We start from the raw sequence: 23,111 nt of genomic DNA on the forward strand, positions 1-23,111 counted from the left end.
TAAAGAAAATGTGCATTTTTATCATCCTTAGTTCCTTAGTTTGAAATATGTAGTATTGAAATATAGGGAGTTTCTGTCTATTGAATAGTATATGTTTGATGAAGAGCAATATTGAAAAGTGTATTTACAGTGTTTTCTAAAGGAGAAACATTAATCAGTTGAAAAATGGAGATCTGTTGTCAGCTTAAGCTAGGCTGTGGATGCCGGCAGATGAGATAGAGGTTTGACTGGAAAAAACAGACAGTATGCAAACTAGCTTTGCAGTGTCTTAGATTTCTCCAGTTAGGCCAGTCTCCCATTAGGGAGGGGTTAAAAAAAAAAAAAAGAAACTGAAAGAAATAATATTAAAGCCATCTTTGACACAGGATGGATGGCAGCTCAAACCAAACCAGAAATGATTATGTTGGTTCTGGAAAGGGATTTATTTTCCCCAGGAGAATGACTCTGACCAAACTTAAGCCATCAATAATCCCTGTAATTAGTCTATACCTGTTTCATAGTGTAGGTTGAAAAATTACATAGAACGTTCTGAAAATAGCAGGACCGCAGAGTGGCTTGAACTCTGTAAAGGAGGTCTCAGTCCAGAACAGAAAATTGTTGGAAGTATATTAGCATCATCTTTTGCTCAAATAAAACCATAGCTGTCACATTTCCATGACTGGCAGATTTCTTCTCTAAAGATGCTCTCGGTAGAGGGAGTATGGAACAGAAGGGGTACTCCCATCTTCTAGAAATTTCTTCTTCACCATTTGCAAAATTGCCTAATGAGGAGAAAAGTATTTTTCTTTGAAGATGGCTAATAACTTTATCTCTCTCAGTGAGGAACATTCCCTCTTGTCCCTGTTTCTGCTTCTCAAGCCACACATTTTCCTTTACATCCCTGCTCATATGTTGGCATCATTACTGACCTGCAATTCAGTTTAGCTCACCTGCCGAAAATGGTTTGCCACTTACCTGCCATTCCCTCATAAGGCACTGCAGAGCTGCTCTGTGGTAACCACTTCTGATATAGTGTAAATCGCACACGACGATTTCTTTTTCCATTTGTAGTGACGCTTTTTATTTAAGGAAGCGGATTAGGAAAATTAAATAGTTTTACTTGGATTACTTTTTTTTCTTTTTTCTTTTAGAGAATCAGACAAGAGAGTTATTTAAAAAGCCATTAGTGCATCAAAGCTGAATGACATTATGACCTAAAATATTCCAGTTTGTATTTGATAGCTTGCTATTATTTTGTCCTATAGGGGATTTCTCTATTGTTACAATTTAAAAATATGTTATCCATATTTGACTAAACCAACAGTCCATTAGCTATTACTGTCCTAACTACTGATATGTTATTTGTACTGTTAAATGAATAATTGGTAACAGGTGGCACAGCAGTGAGTCTACTTATGTCAAGTCATGGGGCTTTACTAATGTCCACTTGTTCTTTCAAAGTGTTATTTATTACAAAGAATTAAAAATTATTTTTCAAGTTTTGATGATTTTTTTCTATTATAGACTTACTATTTTATCATCTGTTGGTTTTATTCAATGGAGAAAGCATGAGTGCTCTAGCTGTTTTTCTGACTGTTTCGAATTGAGGATCATTATAATAGCCTATATCCCATACTCTGAAGCTAATACTCCAGCTATTTCTAAAGATCTCTTCTTTAGAGATGCTCTGAATTTTGTCCCAAATAAAAGCCATAAAGAAAAGCCATAATTGTTGCTTTTGTTATCGTAATTGAACAAACATCCTTTTTAATGAAACAAAAGCCAAAATCTGTTTTCAAGATAAAATTTGTTGAAAACTGGAAGGGAGAGTCCTCCTTTGACAGGAGAAATGCTTTTAGGGCAGCGAGATGATGTTCAGGCTCCCTGTTCTCTGTGCTGGTCTTTTCAGCATTACAGAGAGCAACCCGCAGACTAGTGATGTTCAGACAGGTGGCAAATCATGGCATTCACAGAAGTCTTTTAACCATGTATTTGGTCTGTAGGTTTCCACTTTGCGAAGGAAGCCATATATTCTTGAGCAGTATCCCACTGGTGTTAACCGATTTGTAAACCTACTTGTGTTTCACTACATTTTCTTGTACCTGAGTGGTGACACCCTGACCAGGATTTTGTTCTGGTCCCTGAAACATGTAATGAGAGGCCTGGAGTCTAAAAGTATTAGCTGGAGAGAGGCATTGAAAGGGGATTTGCCAATGGGATTCAGGGATAATCCAGGCTTAACAAAGGTGTAGGAATGAAGAGGGCCATTGGCAGCTCTCTTTTTACCAATTCATTAAGGTGGGACTGCATTAGTTTAGACTTGCACTTATTCATCTACACAGTAGAAACCTAAATACTTTAAAAAGACTCACACTTATATTCTTCAAAATGTGGTTGCTCAGACCTCTAAGACACAGCATGAATTTTTTCCAGTGGATGGATAAATGAAGTTTTCAGGCCTCTACTGTAAAGAATAGAAAACTTTCTTCAGCATCAATACCTAATATCAAGAATTTCTTATGACTGTATTTTTTTTTCTACAGGAAATTTGAAGCTAGTCATGCGTATTAGATGCCTAGAAGATGCAGGTAATTGTTTTATACTGACCCCCCCCCCCCCCCCCCATGTATTCCCCTTACCAGTGTTTTTTCCTGCACATTGCTAATGTTTCTTCAAGCCAAATTCAGTTTTTCCACTGCAGGAATGAAAAATATTCCAGTATCTCTAATACTGGGTTTTTTCCCCTTTCCCATGCTATCGTAAAATCATGACTGTCTTTCTTTATAATTCTTACTGTTTCATCCAGAAAATGTCCTGTGTTTGGATAATATGGAAGCAGGAAGCCTACATTGTTCTTCAAATTCAAATGGTGTACTTGTCTATGAAAATCATACCTCTGAGCTTTTCTTCTTTATAATAGAACTGTGGAAACCTATTGCATTTAAGCATAAAAAGTGCATGTGTAGCTGGATAGAAATGCTTCGACATTGAAATCTAAAATGCTAAAGTCACATAAACACAGTTGTATCTCATTCCTCTAGTACATGTTTTACCTCTAGAAAGACATTCTTACTAAAATTTAATATAGTGATTGGAAGATGGAGATGTGGAAAGGTACCAATAGATAGTGCTGTGTTTGGAATGCTTTTTTTATGTCTCTTTTTTGACTGTTTAAAAGTAGTTTAAAAGGGTCATCAACACCTTCTTGTAAAACCAGTTAGATGATCTAAGGTAAGAAGTACCTCACTTTAGCCATCCTAAAATTTGATATATACTCCAAGGCAGTCATCTAGGATTTCTGCCTAGCTGACAGTGAGAAACAAGCATCCTCCATAGCGGACGGCCAAGTGCATAGACATGCCCTATGTCTGAAGCACCCATCACGATATGGAAAGTACTGATCACCCTCCTCTGACTTCAGAGGAAGGCCAGGTGACTAAAGTGCATGTCTGAACTGTAGGTGAGTAATACTGGATAACACTGCCCACAGTGTTAGGACTATTTTCAGCAGTGATTTGCTGAAAAAGCTTTGGAAGTAGGTGGTGGACTTTCTGAGAATCAAGCCTTTAAACTGTCCCCAGAAAGCCTTCTAAAGCTACTGTTTTAATTTGGAAAGTATAGATCTCTGTTTCCTATTCCTAGGGTTTTTATTGAGTAGTGATTATGCTTGCGTGCAATCTCTGGAGCCAGTCTTTACTGTGTCTGCTCACAAAAGGGAGTTTTGTGAAATGTAGTTACCTTTCCTTAAGTCCCTCAATACTTTTCATGTAAGGCTCAATAAAAGTGCAACTGACTGCATCAATGTAATTTAGCATGGCTGTATTAATTGGTGTGTGGGGTTTCTTTCTTTTTGATTGTTCCGTACAGATAGCTGTGTCACCATGGAAGAGATGAAGAGAACTTTGCTCTAGTAGATCACAAGTGTCTCTGGGTCATTCTGCATCTCAGTATTTAATAACAATGGAAAATGTCCAAATGCTATAACAAGTCTTTGCAAATGTATAATAAACTGTTTAGGAAAGTTCCTGCCATGAACAGAACTGTATAATACTCACATTAGTGTACAGACACAAATCTAATGCCTATAGACTACTGCGTGGAAAGTTCCAAAGAGAAAGAAAAGTCTGTGAACTTGCAACAGCCCTGGAAAAATGGGAGCAACAAAACTTTAAAAAGCACAGCTTTGGACACACTCCATGTGTCTGCACAGCTTTCAAGTGAACTAGCACTTAAGACCTTGTGTAACAAAATGGACTCTGGGGACACAGCTATAGGGCAAAAAGCTACCTCAAGGTCTGGAGAAACTGCTAAAGTACCAAGTAGATGGAGGCAAGAACATTCAGCTGTTATTAAGATGAGCACTTTTGGCAATCAAGAAGTACAGAGGCAACCACAAATAGATCACGAGCAAATAGGAAACACAGCATCAGCACAACTTTTTAGTTCTGGGAAACTGGTATCATCAAATGAAGCTGCACAGCAAGTCACGGAGAAGCAATATCCACAGCATCGTCCAAGTCCTTACTCATGTCAACATTCACTTTCTTTCCCACAGCATTCATTGCCACAAGGCTTCTTGCACAACATAAAGCCACATCAGAGCTTGGAAGGCCCTCCATGGCAGTTTCCTAGCCACTTGCAATCAGTTGCCTCAGAGGACTTGTTTCCTTTTCATATGCATAGCCATAGCGGAGGTTTCTCCAGGAAGAAGATTTCAAGTTTGAACCCTGCATACAGCCAATATTCACAGAAATCTTTAGAACAATCAGAAGATGCTCACAAAAAGGAGCACAAACCCAAAAAGCCTGGCAAGTACATTTGTCCTTACTGTAATCGGGCTTGTGCCAAACCTAGCGTACTTAAAAAACATATTAGGTCGCATACTGGGGAGCGACCCTACCCTTGCGTTCCTTGTGGTTTCTCCTTCAAGACAAAGAGCAACCTTTACAAGCACAGGAAGTCACATGCCCATGCAATTAAAGCAGGATTGGTACCTTTTACAGAGTCAGCAGTCTCTAAATTGGACCTAGATGCCAGTTACATCGACGTGGAAGCTGAAATACATTCAGATGGCGAGCAGAGCACGGACACTGATGAGGAGACCCCACTCCTAGTGGAAGGGTCTGACAAACTGAGCCCCGTCCCGCAGCTCCCCCTGGACATTGCTAGCAGGAGCAGTTTTCACTCCTCCATGGAAGAGTCCTTGGTGGGGCCAATGAAAGTGCCCATTTTGATTATCCCTAAAAGTGGAATTCAGTTACCCAGTGAGAGTTCACCATATATTGGCTCTGATATGTTGCAAAACCCATCCTTAACTACCAAGTCTGATGACTCTCATACAGTTAAACAGCGACTTGCACTAAGACTGTCAGAGAAAAAAGGGCAAGATTCTGAGCAGTCGTTAAACCTCCTGAGCCCACACAGTAAAGGAAGCACTGACTCTGGTTATTTTTCCCGCTCAGAAAGTGCTGAGCAGCAAATTAGCCCACCAAATACTAATGCAAAGTCTTACGAAGAGATCATCTTTGGGAAGTTCTATAGGATTAATCAAAGGACAGCACTAACAGTAGCTACAACAAATCAGGAACACAGTTTAATGGGTAGAAAGGGCAAAGCAGAGCCATTACCTCTTTTAAATAACAGATTAGATATCAAGATGCTTGAGGAACATATTTCTCAGCTGACTCCAAATAAAGAAGAACTCATTGACTCCAGTAATTTGAGCACTATTAAATCTACACAAGTTTATCCAGGCAGCAATACAGAATCTAGACAATCCCAGACCACCACATCATCCATCAAAAGTGAATCCAACCTGTACCAAGTCAGTCAGCAGGGTGACGTGCCAGTCCTTCTAGAGCCCCCAGTAGATTCCTCTCCTCTTATTAGAAGTAACTCCATGCCAACCTCTTCTGCAAACAGCCTAAGTATTCCCCCATCTCTGAGAGGAAGCCATTCATTTGATGAGAAGATGACTGGCTCAGATGATGTATTTTACCCCGGGACAGTGGGAATATCCCACCAAAGGATGTTGAGAAGACAGGCTGCCTTTGAACTGCCCTCTGTGCAGGAGGGGCACTCGGATTCAGACTATCATGGAAGGCCAGGGAAAAATATCATTATTGCTTCCAACAGACAGATAGCAGGTGACAAAGGACCATCCTTAAAAGAGAAGAAAGGAGACAAAACCTTTTATGACTACGATGCCAGTGGAAAGCACTACAGAAAGTGGGAAGAATTTGAAGCTCAGAAGCAGAACTACAGGGACTCGCCATCCTTAGGTGGGATGAACAAGGGGGGAGAGTACTTCGTTGATCCACTTGGACAATCTCAGGCAGTGCCATCCATGCTTGGAACAACTTTTGAAAACAGAAAGCGCAGGAAAGAGGAGAGTGTTGGAGATGAGGAAGACAGTCCCATGCTTTGCAGCAGTACAACTGGCACTACTGGGGGAATTCAGCCTTTGGACTTTGATCCCAAATCCCAAATTCAGGAAGTGCCAAGGAGTGGATTTGCCCTTCAAGGCCTGGACAATGCTGCCCATTGCCATGCAGAGCGTTTTGAAATCTGCAGGCCTTACTTGCAGTCTGGAAGCCCGGCAGCTTCTCTGGAAGACTCATCCTTAACTGCAGAGCAAGAAAAGACTGCAGAATCACTGGCTAGAAAGCCCCCTGGAAATGTCATCTCTGTCATTCAGCACACAAATTCGTTGAGCAGGCCAAACTCATTTGAAAGGTCTGAATCTACAGAACATATTGCATGCCAGCAGGAAAAGATCTATTCACCATCTGAAACATGCGAGAGTGAGATTTGTGAGTCCCCAATGAGCCCAGACCGAGTTCCACAAATGGAAAATGCTGACACCAGTAAGCCGTCTCCATCCCAACAGCCTCAGCCGTATCATATGCAGCCCAGGTTGGTTCGCCAGCACAATATACAGGTACCTGAGATTCGTGTCACGGAGGAGCCAGATAAGCCCGAAAAAGATAGAGAAGTGCAGAGTAAAGAGCAGGAGAGACCCACCGAAGAATTCCAGTGGCCCCAGAGAAGTGAAACCCTTTCTCAACTTCCAGCCGAAAAACTACCACCCAAAAAGAAGCGTTTACGACTGGCTGACATGGAGCACTCCTCTGGAGAATCCAGCTTTGAGTCCACAGGTACCAGCCTCTCTCGCAGCCCTAGCCAAGAAAGTAATTTGTCCCACAGTTCTAGTTTTTCAATGTCCTTTGAAAGAGAAGAGAATATGAAGTTCATCACGCCTCCCAAACAAGATGAGTTTGGAAAACAGTCTGAGTTTTTAACAGTTCCAGCTGGTGCTTACTCACTTTCCGTCCCTGGGCATCACCATCAGAGGGAAATGAGACGGTGCTCATCTGAACAGATGCCCTGTCCTCATGCTGCTGAAATCCCAGAGATCCGAAGTAAATCCTTTGATTATGGGAATCTGTCTCATGCCTCTTCAGCTGGGACACCTACTACGGCACTGTCTCCATCCCGAGAAAGGAAGAAATGCTTCTTGGTTCGCCAGGCTTCCTTCAGTGGTTTTCCAGAGATTTCCCAGACTGATCAGAGCACAGAACAAAGTATAAAGCAGGAGCAGATGGAACATGCACAGGCTGGTCTTCGCTCCTCCCAGCTTGCCTGGCATCACTCCCCTTCCTCTGTACTTCAGCCCATTCAGGTAGATGACTCTGGAAAACAGGCTATTGGCTCTTGTGCTCAGCTTAGTAATAGCTCATCCCACCTTGCCCAGCAACAGGCTCTTCTTGCAGACAGCCCGGAAATGTTAAGGACTCCCTTGATCCAACAAGCACCTTATATTCCTAACAAACATCCATCAGAGCAGCAGCAGCTATTTGCACATCAGGAAAAAGTCCCATTTCCCCCTATTCATAGCACCATGTTTCAGTTCCCCTATCCAGCTGTCTGCATGGTTCACTTACCACCATCTCAGCAGCCTGTCTTGTGGCAGTCATGCACAGAACCTCTACATTTCCAGCATCATTTTGTACAACAGCTGCAGAAATCTTATGTCAAACAGCCTTTCCAAACAGACGTTCCTCCAAGTTATCACCTGGAACATGTGCCAGAGCTTATTGGAAAGAAACCAGCAGATTATGTGCACGCTAAAGAGCAAGCATACCAGCATTACTCAGGAACATCTGGGCAGTATTCAAAAAATACTCTTGCTAAGTACCAGTCAGACCATAGCATTAAACCAACAGATACCTCCTCTGAGCAGCATCTTCAGACAGATTTTGACTCCCCAAGTGATGGATCTGTACAGTCTTTGCCAGGAACAGTTGTTCCCGTCAGGATTCAAACCCATGTGCCATCTTACGGTAGTGTCATGTACACAAGCATTTCCCAGATCCTTGGACAGAGCAACAGTCCTGCAATTGTAATTTGTAAAGTTGATGAGACTGTTTCTCAAAGAACATTGGCAACTAATGCAACCATGCAAGGAATTGGATTTAACATAGCTCAGATGTTGGGTCAGCATGGAGGGCTAGAAAAATATCCTTTGTGGAAAGTGCCGCAGTCACTACCGCTTGGACTGGAGCCACCAATTCCCCTGTGTTTGCCTTCCAGTTCTGACATGGCTTCTACCTTGGGAGGAAGCAAACGAATGCTTTCACCTGCCAGCAGCTTGGAGCTCTTCATGGAGACCAAGCAGCAGAAACGAGTCAAAGAAGAAAAAATGTATGGGCAGATAGTTGAGGAGCTAAGTGCAGTTGAGTTAACTAACTCAGATATAAAGAAAGATTTTCCAAGAGTGCAGAAGCCTCAACTAGTAAGGCAGAGCTGTGCTACCGAGCCAAAAGAAAGTCTGCCATCCATGTCATCCTCTTCACCGCTGTCGTCCTCATCATCTCAAGATTTCCCACCTGTCAGCATGCCAACAGCTGATGCTTTCCCACTGAGCAGGGAGAAACTTTCCAGTTTTGATTCCACATCACCAGGGCAGAAGTCCAGTGGCCCTTCTGAAGGAAGAGACTCACCAGAAGAACTGGATGTGGATGAAACAGCCTCAGACATGAGCATGAGTCCACAGAGGTCTTCATTGCCACCAGGAGAAATTCAGCCAGAAGACCAACTGAAACATCAAAAATTGCCTCTTGGGATGTTAGTCCAGATGTCATCCAATACCAGTGGGAAAGTCACAGGCTCAACCATTCTCCTGACAGACGTAGCAGATTTTCAGCAGATCCTTCAGTTCCCAAGTCTGCGCACTACTACTACTGTGAGCTGGTGTTTCTTAAACTATACGAAACCCAATTACATTCAGCAACCAACCCTCAAGTCTTCTGTTTATGCTTCATGGTGTATAAGTTCATGTAACCCAAACCCATCTGGGCTAAGTACAAAGACCACTTTAGCACTTTTAAGGTCCAAGCAAAAAAACACCACGGAAATCTACACTCTGGCTGCTATGCATAGACCTGGAGCTGGTAAACTGACATCATCAAGTGCATGGAAGCAGTTTGCTCAGGTAAGTCAGAGGTTTTAATATAATTAAATTCATATACCTTTATTTGAGAAAATATTAGTAAACTATGAAATGTAAGTTAATGATTTTTAAGAAAAAAAAGATTCCCTATTGGGAAATCAGACATTGACATCTTCCCATGACAACTTTTGAGCCTCAGTTTACCCTTCTGCAAGCTCTGCTACTTCTGCTGTCTCTTGTCTCCATTTTCAAAATCAGATGTAAAAGTGAGGCTTTTAAAGCCCTCCCTTCATGTGTGCCAGAGCCTGATACATTATCTCCTTTTATTTTGTCCTTTGTTTTTTGCCATGTCCTGATTCAAACATTATCAGACAGAAACATCCACGTGCATTTGTAAGTAAAGATTAAGTTAAAATTGAGTAAGGATCTTCAGATCCATTTAATGTCTTTTACATACTGACTTTTCCTCATGGACTAAGTGTTAGATAATGGTGCCAGGGAAAATTCTGTAATGGCAATAAATTACCTTCTAAGGCTTTTCCATCTCTATTTTCCATTATTTTTTTCTGACGAAAGATAGGTGCTGTCTTTTCTGTCAAGACTGTCATAAAACTTTGTCCATGCTGCCCCCTGTCTTATTCTCCATCAAATTAAGTGGGACAAATTAATTCATCTTATAGAGTTGCACCAAAATGAGAGTTTGGCTTTGACCTGGAATGTTAAAAGTACTTGAAATGAAGTGTGCGTTTATTGTGTGCTCCAGCAGTAACACCCTTCCTTGACTTTGTTCTACAGATGAAACACGAGCCATTCTTCTTGTTTGGCAGCAAGCTTGAAAAGAAAGTAGTGGGGAATATTATAAAAGAAAGAGTAAAAGGAGACATTCATGGAGATAAAGACATTACATCCAAACAAACTGAGCCGATACGAATTAAAATCTTTGAAGGAGGGTAAGAAAATGCAACTGGAAATTTCAAGCTCAGCCTGTCATTTTAAAGAGATTTGAAAATGAATATGAATGAATTAGGATGTGAACAGTCTCCTGTATTCCTGCCATGTCTTGTAGCTCCCAGGCCTCTTCGTTTTTACGTATATGTCAGTCTTAAAACAATCTGCAGGGTACCTGTATACTTAGTGTTGGCTCTACTTTGCTGTTAGGACAATTATATTTTCCGTCTGTGTGAGAGCACTCCCAGAAAATTGTTACTTTCATTCCTTAAGTCATAAAGAAATGGATAAATGGTTAAAATTTTGATATTATCTATACCATTTCTTTTTATTTAATGGCTTCCATGAGGATATCGTTCCATTTTTAGAGTCTGTGTACCTCCACTCACTTGAACGGGTTAGCTAGGCATGCTTACTCTTAATCTTGTAATTTTTTATTATTTACTGAAGTTGGATTTTGGAGGTAAAATGTAAGATGACAATTAAATCTATGGTATGTAAGCCTAATCCATAGTTCTGTGATCTGTGGTTGATAAAATAATGTTTATTTTACCATGGCCATCTGTCACTCAAGTGATAACAGAAACAAATAACAGAGAGAGGGAATAGGAGACCTCCAAGTCCATTAACACTGTTTTGAGGCTTCTGAAGGTTGTTATAAAAAGCAAATGAAATGGACACTTGTTTGCCTCTGTAGTATACTCTAAAATGGAAGATATTGTTTAATTTCTTTTACAGAATTCTGACACGATGCAATTAATTTGCCAGTTGTTAATAGTGAATAGTCAGGTGGCTGAAAAAGATGTGTTTTTCAGTCTTACCGAAATCAGATGGTCTCACAGAACTATTTTATTAGGGTAACTAAATAGGTCAGGATGGAGAAGTAAGAAATTCGTACATCCATTTCCTTCTCCCATCAGTTTGTACCCTTTAAAATCTCAGTTGTCCTGCATTAACATTATGTGTTTTGGCTCCATTTGAATAGTCTCCATGAAATGAACATTGGCGTTTCTCTGTAGTCTGCAACACTGAAGGAGTATAGCCTACGTCTTGCCTGAAAGACTGAAAATGTTATTTTGGAGATTGCTATAAGTATGCTACCCCAGACACACTGATCCTGGCTGTTCTCTCTAGTTGTATGTTGTCCTAGTACCCAAGCCACTAGGCTGGCTACACAAGAGTGACCCAAATTCAGGGGTGAGCCTAAGTTTACAAGAAATTTAAAGAGCTGTTGCTTCAACTCACACCCACTTTGAAGCATAAAATTTGCCTGCTTCTCACTATGTATCATTTCTGAATTTGGATCACCCAGCTGAAGACAGTCTGCACTGATGTAAGCTGCCTGATGAGAGGTCAAAAGAGTAAAAGTGTATTAAAAAAAGCAACTTAAAGGAGGATTCAGATCAGTGTGAGCTGCAACAAACAGATCATTCTATAAAACACCTCTACCATCTAATACCTTCTTTAAGAAACTTTGTATGTTACTTACACCATCTTAAGTTTCCCTGTATACCAATGAGGTCTACGAAGCTATTTGTGTAAAGTCATATAATTCACATGTCACCTAGAAATGTCTCCTAGTAATACTTGGCTATGTTTAGATATCCTTTGAGTAAAACGAAGCGTAAGAAACCTTGATGTGCACATTAATTTCTGGAGGGGGGGGACAAATAATCTGTGCAGTAGACTGGGACTTCCTCAATAGAAGCATATAACCTGCAAAGCTACAGTGAATGAGATGATGTAGTGTTAACGGGTACACCTAATTTTATCAAACATTTTATAGGAATTATTTGTGGAAGGGTAGATTAATTCTTTTCATTAGTTTGGATATTTTTTTAAATGGATCTAATATTCTTTAGATATTATAACCACATCTGTCTTTTTTTTCTGTCCTGACTATTGAATTTGTCATCCTCTTCAGGTTTTTTTTTTATGACTTCTGAAAGCTAGTTTTTAGCATGGGTGGGTTTCCGTGATTGCTTGCCCTTAGCTGTTTGTAGAGCTGTTCTGTTCTCCTCTAGTCTGCTCTACTCTCATCAAGCTCATCTTCGTATCATCTCAGCACGTGCAAGTAGTGCACTGAACAATGCAGCAAATGTCTGTCATCTTCATTTCATGTTTTCTCCCCTGGACAGACAAACGTACATGGTGATATCTTGTTTCAGTAATGTATTTTCATTTTGTTTTTCATTTGTCTTGGGCAGTGGATTTGCTTAGGCTTCTGGATTGCTTTTGTTTTGTAAGTGCGAAGAAGGCAATTCAGAATCCATAGTTGAGAAAGATCTGTGGTTGTCAGTTTTCAGTTTGTGGGAAAGCCTGTCCGCTGAGCAGGGAAGAGCAGCTGTGCAGCTGCCTTGTGCCAGGGGACCGAAGTGCTCGTATGGCAGGTGGGCAAAAAGCAAATAGACAGGGCTGGGGATGAGTGAGAAGCTGAAGGAGCAGAATGAATGGAGTTGAGGCAAAAAGGAGATGTCACAGCACATCACCACCTCGCTGCATCAAAGCCAGTCAAGAGCAGTTTGTAAGCATCGCAGCAGAGGGAGTTTTGAAGGAAGAAGCTAACAACCATATTATTACCTCTGGCAGGTGGCTTGATTCGAATGAAATGATCTGAATCACAAATCTGCTTTCCATCATCTGCAACTGCAAAACCTTGATGGGTTATGAAGCAGTGTTCCTCAAAGAAAAGCAGCAATTTGAAGTTCAGTACTTGCGGCAGTACAGTTGTTTACTAATGGCGTGAAGTGAAAAGAAAGGAGGGACAGGGCAAACATGCCTGCTCATCTGACATCTAGCTTAATGACATTATCAGCTCACAGCAAGAGTTCACAGTTAGCTTATGGTCGCTCTTTTATATCTATCAATCAGTAACAGACTCTAATTGAAAATCCCCAATAAAATGGCATTTTGGATAGAAATTGCAGGACTCTGAGGCTTGTTAGTGCTTTTTAACTCTAGAGTCCCATTCAAATCAAGCTCAGAGCAGCAGTGACCATAGTCCTTATATGAAAGTTATGTAGTGGGAAGGGGGAAATTACTGAAAGCTTTGAGAGAGGCATGAGTTAATAGTAAGATCTAATATTCCTGGGAGCTAGAAAGATAATCACCATAGACTCAGTCTTCTGGTGTTTCAGTTTTTGGACCAGGCCTTCTTTGAGTGTCAAATTTGTGTGTGTCATTTCTCTTACAGTCATTGTTATGGTAAAGCATACTTAGAGAGTCAAGGTCAGTTATGGCTAAGAACCATCCATACGAATGATGAAGAGACAGATCTTGTCTAATTGTCTTTGTACCCAATGGGATCTGACAGGTGGCAGAAGCTGGTGGAATGAGGTCGGGAAGAGGAGCAGCAGAGATGGAGCAGTGGAAAAGCACGTTATAACACAGCATTTATCTTACCAGTATCAATCATGGGCGATATGGTAGACTCCATCCCAGCAAAATCAGACTGTAAGGAGAGATGAAAAGAAGATAAAATGGCAGTCTTTCAAACAATAGTGGACTTTTTTTCTGTCTGTGGGAGAAAGCCTGGAGGTAGTTGATGAAGCAGTGGATAGAGAGATGACTAGGAGTCACTGGCATGTGTGTATGAAGAAGAACCTGGGAAATGGGACAATCACAAAAGCAGAATCCCAGAAATATAAAAAAAAAAAAGCTGCTAGAGAGATGGCTAAATATTAAATGACATTAGACTATGTCCGTTTTGCCCATGGTGCCAGGGACAATGAAGGAAAAGGGAGAGGGCCAACTTTATTGGAAAGGAGATGAAAAAAACTGAATTTAGGCATCCACATTTGAAAGAGGAGCTGATGTTTTTAATAGATAAAAAGATGGATGTGAGAACAGGACAGTGTTTTATGTATTTCTAAGATATTAGCTTCAGTATTTATATTGCCAGTGATATAGCTGAACATATGGAAGAAGTGTTCATCTAAGAAAAGCACACTTTAAAAATGGTTCAGCTCTGTAACCCAAAAATTGCCACTTGCTTCTTGTAGAGTTATCATCACATTAACAGAATCTTTCACACAGTCCCTTATTTATTTACAGGGCTGTCAGTACCAACGATATTTTGTGCGCTGCGCATCCACAGGGTGACTGAAAGTACTTTGTGCTGCTTAGGGAAAGGGCAAGGGAGGACAGGGGGCAGAAAAAATATTATTTCTCAGTTCTAGCAATTTCTGGATTTTACTTTGGGTGAATGAGGATGAAATTCTCCCTCTGGGGAACACCCAGTGCTCTTCAAACCTCAGAACAGCCTGAGCAGATCCCCTGGGCTCTTTCAGATTTCAGTATTAACAATTTATCATGATAGTAAAGGCAATGTGCAGCTTTACATAGATTTGCATATCTTATTTATTATCTAACTACATACTATGTAATCAGCAAAAATAGCATGGAACGCTTATGCCTGTGCTAAGAAAAATTCTTTTAACAGCTTTCTGTTAAGTGTACAGCTTGGAAGTTTCCCATTTTATTTCTAAAGCAGCATGTACCTGAGTGAACTCAACTTGGTGTCCCTTAGGGAGGGATCCATGTTTGGGAACTTCAGGCATCTGTAGTGTAAATGCGTACATCCTCCCTAGTCATCTGCATTCCCTTTATGCTTAATGGGGAGAAACGGGCATTTCCAGGATATGATTTATCTGATCCCAAGGGATAAATACACTAAAATAGTTGAATGAACCATGCTGCAAAACGACGCTGTTTTCAGTGGTGGTAGATGCCTCCATTGTACAAGACTACAGTTAGCTGAAATAAATCCAACCTGCAGACTCGTATTTGGAGTTGCACTGTGTCTATACGAATGGTAGCTAATCTGTTTCCTGACAAGGTGTTTATACTGTTCTCATACTGCAACCCTTTGGTCTCACGTTGTTAAAACACACTGGGACCAGTGCATTCCCTGAAAGGCAAATACTTTGTGAGTTCCAAACTGAAAATTCAGTAGTTCCTATGGGCTTCTGTGGATTTCTTGTGATGAGATGTATACTGGATCAGGATCAGATGCATAGAGGTGATGTCTGTGCATGTATGTGACCTAGAGTCTGTATGATTTAAATGCTTGCTCTCTTCCAACAGGTATAAATCAAATGAGGATTATGTCTATGTCAGAGGTCGTGGCCGAGGAAAGTACATTTGTGAAGAATGTGGAATTCGCTGCAAGAAGCCAAGCATGCTCAAAAAACATATCCGCACTCATACTGATGTCCGGCCTTATGTATGCAAGTTGTGCAATTTTGCCTTCAAAACTAAAGGTACTTGACCCTTTTTGCTGAACTCTTGCCACTTCCCAGACAAATCTGGAGCTATTTTGCCATCTGGGATCCAAGCACCCTTTGCAATCAAGGAAAGAATTTTCTTCAGAATAAAATTATTGTGTTTATGTATACAGGACGTCATGAAAGAGGTTTTTCTCTCCTGTTTAATTGATCCACGGATTTTGCGAGGCTCTGAGACTCCTTGGATAGCTTCATTAAGGGCTATAGGCTCTTGGCTGGTCCATCTGTCTGCAGAGAAAATATAGTAGCATAAGAACCGCCCTTACAAATAATACTTTCTACCAAAATTGTTACATGGTGAAAATTTTAATTGCAGCAACACTTAAATGCTACCAGGAGAGTACACTTGTTATGACATAATGTAGAAGCAGAGCATCAGCTGCTGAGGAAAACATGCCTTCACGGGCTTTACAGTGGGTCAGTTTCAAGTTTATAAATAATGTATGTCTCCCAGATGGGCCACTCCATCCACTGTGGCATTAATTATGAATAGAGATCTGATAGCTTGTGTTCACATGTATTTATCAGCACAGAGAAAAGCTTCCATTTGTCACCCTGAGGCCACAGATAATGATATTCTTTGGAATTTGGATTTGCATTGCATCTCCTTAAAAGAAAAAAATTCTTCTCTTTGGTAGCATTTCTTTGTAGCACAGCCCAAATGAGCCTTACATTTTCAGTTTCTTAGCTTCCCTTTGGCAGACAAGGGAGACAGATTCTGATCCCAGTGCAGTGAACTTACTTGAAGGGGGAGAGAGGAAGCTGAAGGAAATTTCTCCCAAGATCCCAGTGCAGCTTCATGGCTGTTTTGAGGATTGAGAATTGTAATAGTTTCCATGACTCCAGCACTTCTTCTTCTGCCAAAGATGGGAATAGCTGATGGATGGTAGTAGACCCATCAACCTAATTTAAGATGAGAACTTGCATGGGGGTGTAGGGACAAAGACAAGGAGCTGCTCGTTTGTAGTCCCAGTAGACCATCTGGTGAACTGGTCTCGGATCATTGTTTACATTTGACATTGCTGGAGGAATGGGTCTTGAAGGAGGATTGTGGTTTTGCAGCTGTGTTCAGAAAGTACATTCCAGGCAGAAGAGATGGCATGGAAAGAAATGTGAAATTGCTTGCTGAGGCTGTCATTCCTGGCAGAGAAGAAGAAACAGGGAGGAGATGGTATACTATTGCACAAGAAGGGCATGAGTAGGAAGAAACTAAGTTAGCCTTCGAAGTACAGAAGGGTTTAACTGGCATATTACTGCTTATGAGCAGTTGTCAGCCTCACAACTATTGTTGCTATTTTGCAGAGAACAGCAGGGGACAGACCTTCAGAGGTACTTAGGTTTTCAGTAAACACCCTGAGCGTTTAGCCATCCAGAGGCATCAGTGGCTAAGTTAGACTTTTTATGCGGTGCACAGGCACAATAAGAAACTCTTACTGAGAAGGGAATTATCTGAACTCGCTGGGACTGAAAGTCAGAGGAGAAGAGCCTGGCTGGTGAGCTTCTAAGCATACCTCCACTATCCAACGGAGTGGTGCAGTGTTCCTGCCCCCAGGCTGCATGTGCCACACACACACCATCTGGAGACGGTGGTTGGGGTCCCGAAAGCAGCATAGGTACATTCACAGAGTGCTTTCGTTGAGCTAAGAAGCACCATGTCTTGGTAGTGGGTTGGGTGTTGCTTGCGCCATGCTTTCCCCGTTGGGTGTTGCAAATGTGACTGAAGTGGCTAATGGATTAGAGTGATATTCTCATTTCTCCAGCTTGTGCTTTGTGCTCAAGATTCTTTGCCATGAAATGTCTCTTGGAGCCAGTCTCAACACAGTTTTCTTATCTGTGAAAAAAACAGACTAAGACAGGCGCTCCAGAAAGTCAATAGTCTAGTGTTAGATTTCTCCCTCAGGGGAATGGGAGATCTGATTTCAAATCCCTGCTGTGTCTGGTTCAGATCCATAGTCCAAAGCAGGGAACTGAACCTGGATTTCCCACATCCTGGGCGAAGGCTGTAAGTACAGCTCCTCTCAGTTCAGAGATTGCAGCTAGATGGTAAACTTGCATAGAGAAGTCTTCCGTAAATGTCTTTTTTGTGGGGTACTTTTGCTTCAAAATTCTTCGAACACAATGAACATTTGGAACCTACATATGAAGTAAATGGGAGAACCCTTAGCTTGAAAGTACCACTGTGAAACTAGGAATGTGAGCCCTGAACGGCTGGTGTCCAGGCAGTCTGCACATATCATGAACACTGAGCCCAGGCATAGATAACATCCAGAAGTGAGTTATTTAGCTTGCTGGGATGCCTAAATGTCACGTGGAATATTGGAGAGATGCCTATATACCTCTCAGGCCCTGAGTTTAAGTTTATTTGTTTTTTTTTTTTTTTTAAAGATATAAAATCCCACTCTCATTAAAACAGGCTCTGAGGGCAATGGGATGGATGAGTCAGCTCTGTCTGTTGTGGGCTTTTTTAAACTAAAAACCCCCATCTGCAGGATAACAGAGTTAAGATACACCAAAACCTGACTTGGAGAGTGATCTTTGCTGTTGTCCGTTAATTAGATTAATCTCTGATCCGTAGGAAATCTGACAAAACATATGAAGTCTAAAGCACACATGAAAAAATGCCTGGAACTTGGAGTATCAATGACATCCGTAGATGATGCTGAAACTGAAGAAGCAGGTATGTCAGAATGATTTAATTTAGTTGGAATGGCCTCTGGAGTATGCAAATGACTCATTGCACTTCAGCACAGTGGCTGGCATGGGAAAAATATTAAGAGTATTTGGGGCATTTTTTAATTAAGAGGCATCTTTTTAATAAACAGGAGGTATAAAAAATAAATCCAATCCATTTGTCTGAGTTACATTTTTTATTAACATACACGAGGAAGAGCTAGAAATAAAAGTATGACCTGTTGTCATCTATGTCATACAAAGTTCCCAATCTTTTCAGTTTAGATGTGAGAGATGGCAACATTTAGCGAAGTTGCAAAGTGAGGTAGGGTGAATTTGCTTTTTATACTTCCTTTCAAGTATAGAGTTTTAAGGTATTATTATGAAAAATTGTGGTTTGAGACTATGAAGAATGGCTTTATGTAGCCATCCCAGATGAAGAGCATCCAGCGATGGCAATGAGTGTGCTGGGTGGGGAATGAATGTGGCAGAAGGTGTAAGAGGTGTGGTGTGTGCTCACCATTTTGACTTGCCGTGGCTGTTTCAGAAAACATGGAGGACATGCAGCAGGAGGCAGAGAAGAGTAGCAACCTGGCAGGCCTGTCAGCAGAGCACCAGTTTTCTGACGCAGAGGAGTCAGATGGCGAGGACGGCGATGACAATGATGATGACGATGAAGATGACGATGATTTTGATGATACTCAGGGAGACTCGACACCAAAAACCAGATCAAGAAGCACCAGCCCACAGCCCCCTCGGTTCTCCTCCCTGTCTGTGAACTCGGCTGGGGCATCACAGGGGGCTTCCCCCGAGGGCTCACTTTCCGTGGGACACTCCTCCCTCATCAGTTACTTGGTCACCTTACCTAGCATTCAGGTTACTCAGCTTGTAACACCAAGCGACTCCTGTGAAGACTCACAGATGACAGAATATCAGAGGTTTTTCCAGAGTAAGAGTACCGATTCAGAGCCCGATAAAGACAGGTTGGACATACCTAGCTACATGGATGAGGATTACGTGCTTTCGTTAGACCCCAGTTCATCTCCGAGAGACCTCTCACCTTCCAGTCGACAGTCGTCACCTGGCTACGATTCTTCACCCTATAGAGATAACTCACCAAAGAGGTATTTAATGCCAAAAGGGGATTTGTCACCCAGAAGGCATCTGTCACCCCGAAGAGATATTTCACCCATGAGGCACCTTTCCCCGCGGAAGGAGGCTGTGCTGAGGAGAGAGTTATCACCAAGACGGGATGTGTCACCAAGACGTCACCTATCGCCAAGAAGACCAATGTCACCAGGGAAAGATGCGTCTGTTCGAAGAGATTTGTCTCCTAGGCGAGAGAGGAGATACATGGCCTCTGTTAGAGCGGCGTCTCCCCGGAGGGGCTTATACCATAATCCAGCGTTGTCCATGGGTCAATATTTACAGTCTGAATCTATTCCAGTGGGTCATTCAGTAAGTATGAAAGAATATTTTCACTCCTGTAGTCAAAACCAGTGCTCTTATCTAATTTGTGCATAGTATTTTAAAAAATGTTGCAGCTTTGTAGAAGAAGAGGGCATAAGCTTTGAGCCTTGGTGGGAAGTCCAGGAACAAATGCAAGAAATTTGGAACAGACAGGGACCAAATAAGGGTGTTGATTCAGTTAGATGCAACAGAGTCAGCCTAAGGGTCAAATCTTCACTTGGTATAAGCCTGAGTAGCTCCATTAAGTTCAATGAAATTAGGGGGGCTTACATTAACTGCCCCTGTCTTTATTATATTTATTTTATATATTATATTATATTATATTATATTCTTTTAAAACATCCCCAGGAGCTTACATGGTGTGTGGGGCTTGTTTCTGCTGTTTCTGTAAAACCTTTTACGTCCCAGACTGTCTGATGGGATCGAGCCCAGATCAGAGCTTAAGGCCCTGATACTGCAGTACAGTGCCCATCACTGCAGTATTGTTTAATGGAATAAAAATGCTAAAATAAATGGAACCTCTCGGAAAAGCAGGGTGCCCATCGAAATCAGGATCTGTGGCTGGAGTTTAAAGGATATTATCGTGTGACAGGAGCAGGCAGCTGTTTGCCCTGCAGAATGCACCATCACAATTGGCTGTTTCGGCAGGGACACAACTGTCTGGGTGGAAATGGAAATATGCAAAACTTTCACAGCTGCTGTCTGTGCTGTTCCCATTCGGTAAATCAGCTCTCCAAAACTGCCGACTTGGCACTTTTGACTGGCCCTAGCATTCACAAAGCACTCTCTCCACAAATAAATTTGTTTGTAGAGTTAAGGAACGGGCTCAGTATGTCTGCATTTATTTATTTATTTAGTACGCTCCCCTCGCCACATCTGATGTTGCTGCTGCCCTCTCACTGCATGCCTCGTCAGCCTTTTTGTGTGGGTTCAACCCTGGCAAGCTGTGACAGGCTCACCCTGCCTCAGGGCTCCTGCCTCCCTGCCCTCCTCCTGGCAGGGCTCTCCTCCCCGCTGGTATGCCCATTGCCAGTCTTCTTGGCTCTTTGTGTAGTCTTTGTGGTGCTTAAGAATTAAACCTTAACCTCATAAAATCAGCATTTCCAGAGCTCTGGGGTGAATTTCTCTGTGGAGCCAGGCTGATGTGTTACCTGCGCCTGGGAATGGAGCAAGGGGTGCTGCTGGGCAAAGGTGGCTGGAGCAGGAATGGACCGAACAGAGCCAAGATGCTGCCAGCCTAGCAGATCCAAAAGTGGTTTCCCAGCTTTTCAGGGGGATAAGGGAAGGCTGCAATGTGAGGGACCACGTGTGTAGGAGAGAGCAACCAGGTACTTCTCCCACATATTAGATGTGGCCCCATGGCCTGGTAAGTTGTTGGGGAAGAGCAGCAGAGAGGGGTGGCTGACTAAGTGGTCCTTGAGGAAGGGCACGCTGAAACCCTGCTGCACTCTCATAGGAGCTATTGCTGCATAGCTGAGGGAGGATACAGATCCCGCCAGCAGTTCTACCAACAAAGTAAGGAAGCACAGCAAGAGGACAAAGAGCCACCAGTTTAACAGTCATTGTGTCTTAGTATCAAATGGAAGGGATTATATGAGATGCTGCAGCTGACATTGTGCAGGGAGCCCCAGTCCCTAATGTCCTGCATGAGGCACTTCCACTGGCATCCTGTAGTAGAGATTTTGGATGTGTGATGATGCTGGCAAAAGGATATGTAACAGTCACCCTTGGCCATCTGACAGTTCTTGCTGTAATGTTTGCCTTGTGTGTTATGCACACCTTCCAGCAAGGCGTTTAGCACATTGTAAGGACTCTTTTAGCACCCTTAGCTCCTTATTTTGGAAAGTCCACCATGCCAGATGGACTTTTAACACCTACTTTATTTTTGAGGTAGGATCAGGCAAGTGGCAGTGAAAAACCCAATGTAAAAGATCATTTGTCCTACAGAAAACATCGGTAACTCAGTGGCATGTTGAGTGTTTTGAGAGAGAAGCCCGGACCTCAGTACAGTCACTGGAACCTGAACACAAGCATCACTGGAAGCGGAGCCCAGGCAAATTTAAATGAGTAAATGACAAGTGAGGATAATTGCCCATCTCAACAGGCGACTATAAGGAAGGAAAGACGGATTCCTCACCTCCTGATGCTTTTCTGGAAGACATACTTTAGCCAAACAGTAGTTGAGTTTAGGTGAAACACAAGTTACTATACTCGGTGTGTGGGAAGACAACACCTGAGTTTGCTATAAATGAAAGCTGTCAGAGAAGGAAAAGGAATAAAGGCATAAAGGCTGTTTTTCACTTTCAGAGAATTGAAATCCAGCAAATCAGAACATGATTAGCAACTGCATTCAGTGATGCACACGCCAGCTTACAATCCTGCTTCCTCTTTCAGAGCTGCATTGGGTTCCCAGTCACTGCAGGAGTAAGAGTGGTTCTGTGCGTCTGGTACCTGCAGTTCCCAGAAGAGGCCAGTTTTCTTTCTTCTCCACTGAAATTGATGGATTTGCTCTAGTCTCTTCGGCCAGTGCTGGTCTAGTTCCCCTTCATGTTGCTTCCCCTTGAAAGTTCATGCGCTTTGGTGGTCTTGTGCAAAGAGCTTGTAAAGTGCTCTGGCACTGAAAGCACCACATAGAAAGCAATTGAAATTATTTCTTTAGGAAGTGGAAAAGAGCGTGGGGAAAGTAAGTCTTTTTGTAGATTGTACAATAATACAGAAAAATGTACTTTTTTTTCTTTGGCAGTTAATAGCAGGATACACTCTCGCAACAGGATACTCTCTCCAAAGTAGCCTAAGGCTCTGGTTGATGCTGGTGCACATTTGACTTTGGCAAGTTAAATTGGCATCTTTACATTTAAAGGCAGATCTCCATTGCTTTCTAAATACATTTGGAATCTTCTCTTCTGTCAATGCCAGATGTTTCTTTCCTTTCTGAGGAGGCTGGTGCCATTACTGAAGGACTCTGAGTCTTCTCCCCAGTCATTTTATGCCAGTCCCAAGGGAAAGAGAAGAGATAGGAAGACTGCTTTTGTTCACCCTGAGTGCATCTCTGTTAGCATTTTAGTTTGGATCAGGCATATGTCTCTGTTGTCACATTTATTGTGCTTTGACTCGCATTGCAGAGCAGTCTTGGAGTAAGTGACCTGGATTGTTCTCAGATGAACTTAAACTGAAAAATGTGCTGCAGGAGTGCAACAGGTGCACTTAAACCATAAGTGGGCGTTCAAGTGAGTGAGAAGAGACCACGTAGGGCTAGTCTGAAGCAACCTTCCCCTCCGACCCCACAACACTTATATTGTGAACATGGG

The 23,111-nt window shown here is 42.1% G+C and overlaps 1 protein-coding gene across 12 annotated transcripts in view; it reads left to right on the forward strand.

Moving 5' to 3' along the window:
• The window catches only part of HIVEP2 (HIVEP zinc finger 2), a 142,072-nt gene that overhangs the window by 113,797 nt on the left and 5,164 nt on the right, over nucleotides 1-23,111 (forward strand). For all 12 annotated transcript variants that reach the window (XM_030023743.2, XM_030023737.2, XM_030023745.2 and 9 more), the window contains 6 exons: nucleotides 2,523-2,567; nucleotides 3,847-9,472; nucleotides 10,226-10,380; nucleotides 15,464-15,639; nucleotides 18,239-18,340; nucleotides 18,881-19,791. In XM_030023743.2, coding sequence (XP_029879603.1) covers nucleotides 4,058-9,472; nucleotides 10,226-10,380; nucleotides 15,464-15,639; nucleotides 18,239-18,340; nucleotides 18,881-19,791 — 6,759 coding nt within the window. In that variant the 5' untranslated portion in view covers nucleotides 2,523-2,567; nucleotides 3,847-4,057. The remainder of the gene's footprint in view (nucleotides 1-2,522; nucleotides 2,568-3,846; nucleotides 9,473-10,225; nucleotides 10,381-15,463; nucleotides 15,640-18,238; nucleotides 18,341-18,880; nucleotides 19,792-23,111) is intronic.

The sequence above is a fragment of the Aquila chrysaetos genome, chromosome 8 (assembly GCF_900496995.4).
Source record: "Aquila chrysaetos chrysaetos chromosome 8, bAquChr1.4, whole genome shotgun sequence".
In the NCBI taxonomy this organism is placed as follows: Eukaryota; Metazoa; Chordata; class Aves; order Accipitriformes; family Accipitridae; genus Aquila; species Aquila chrysaetos.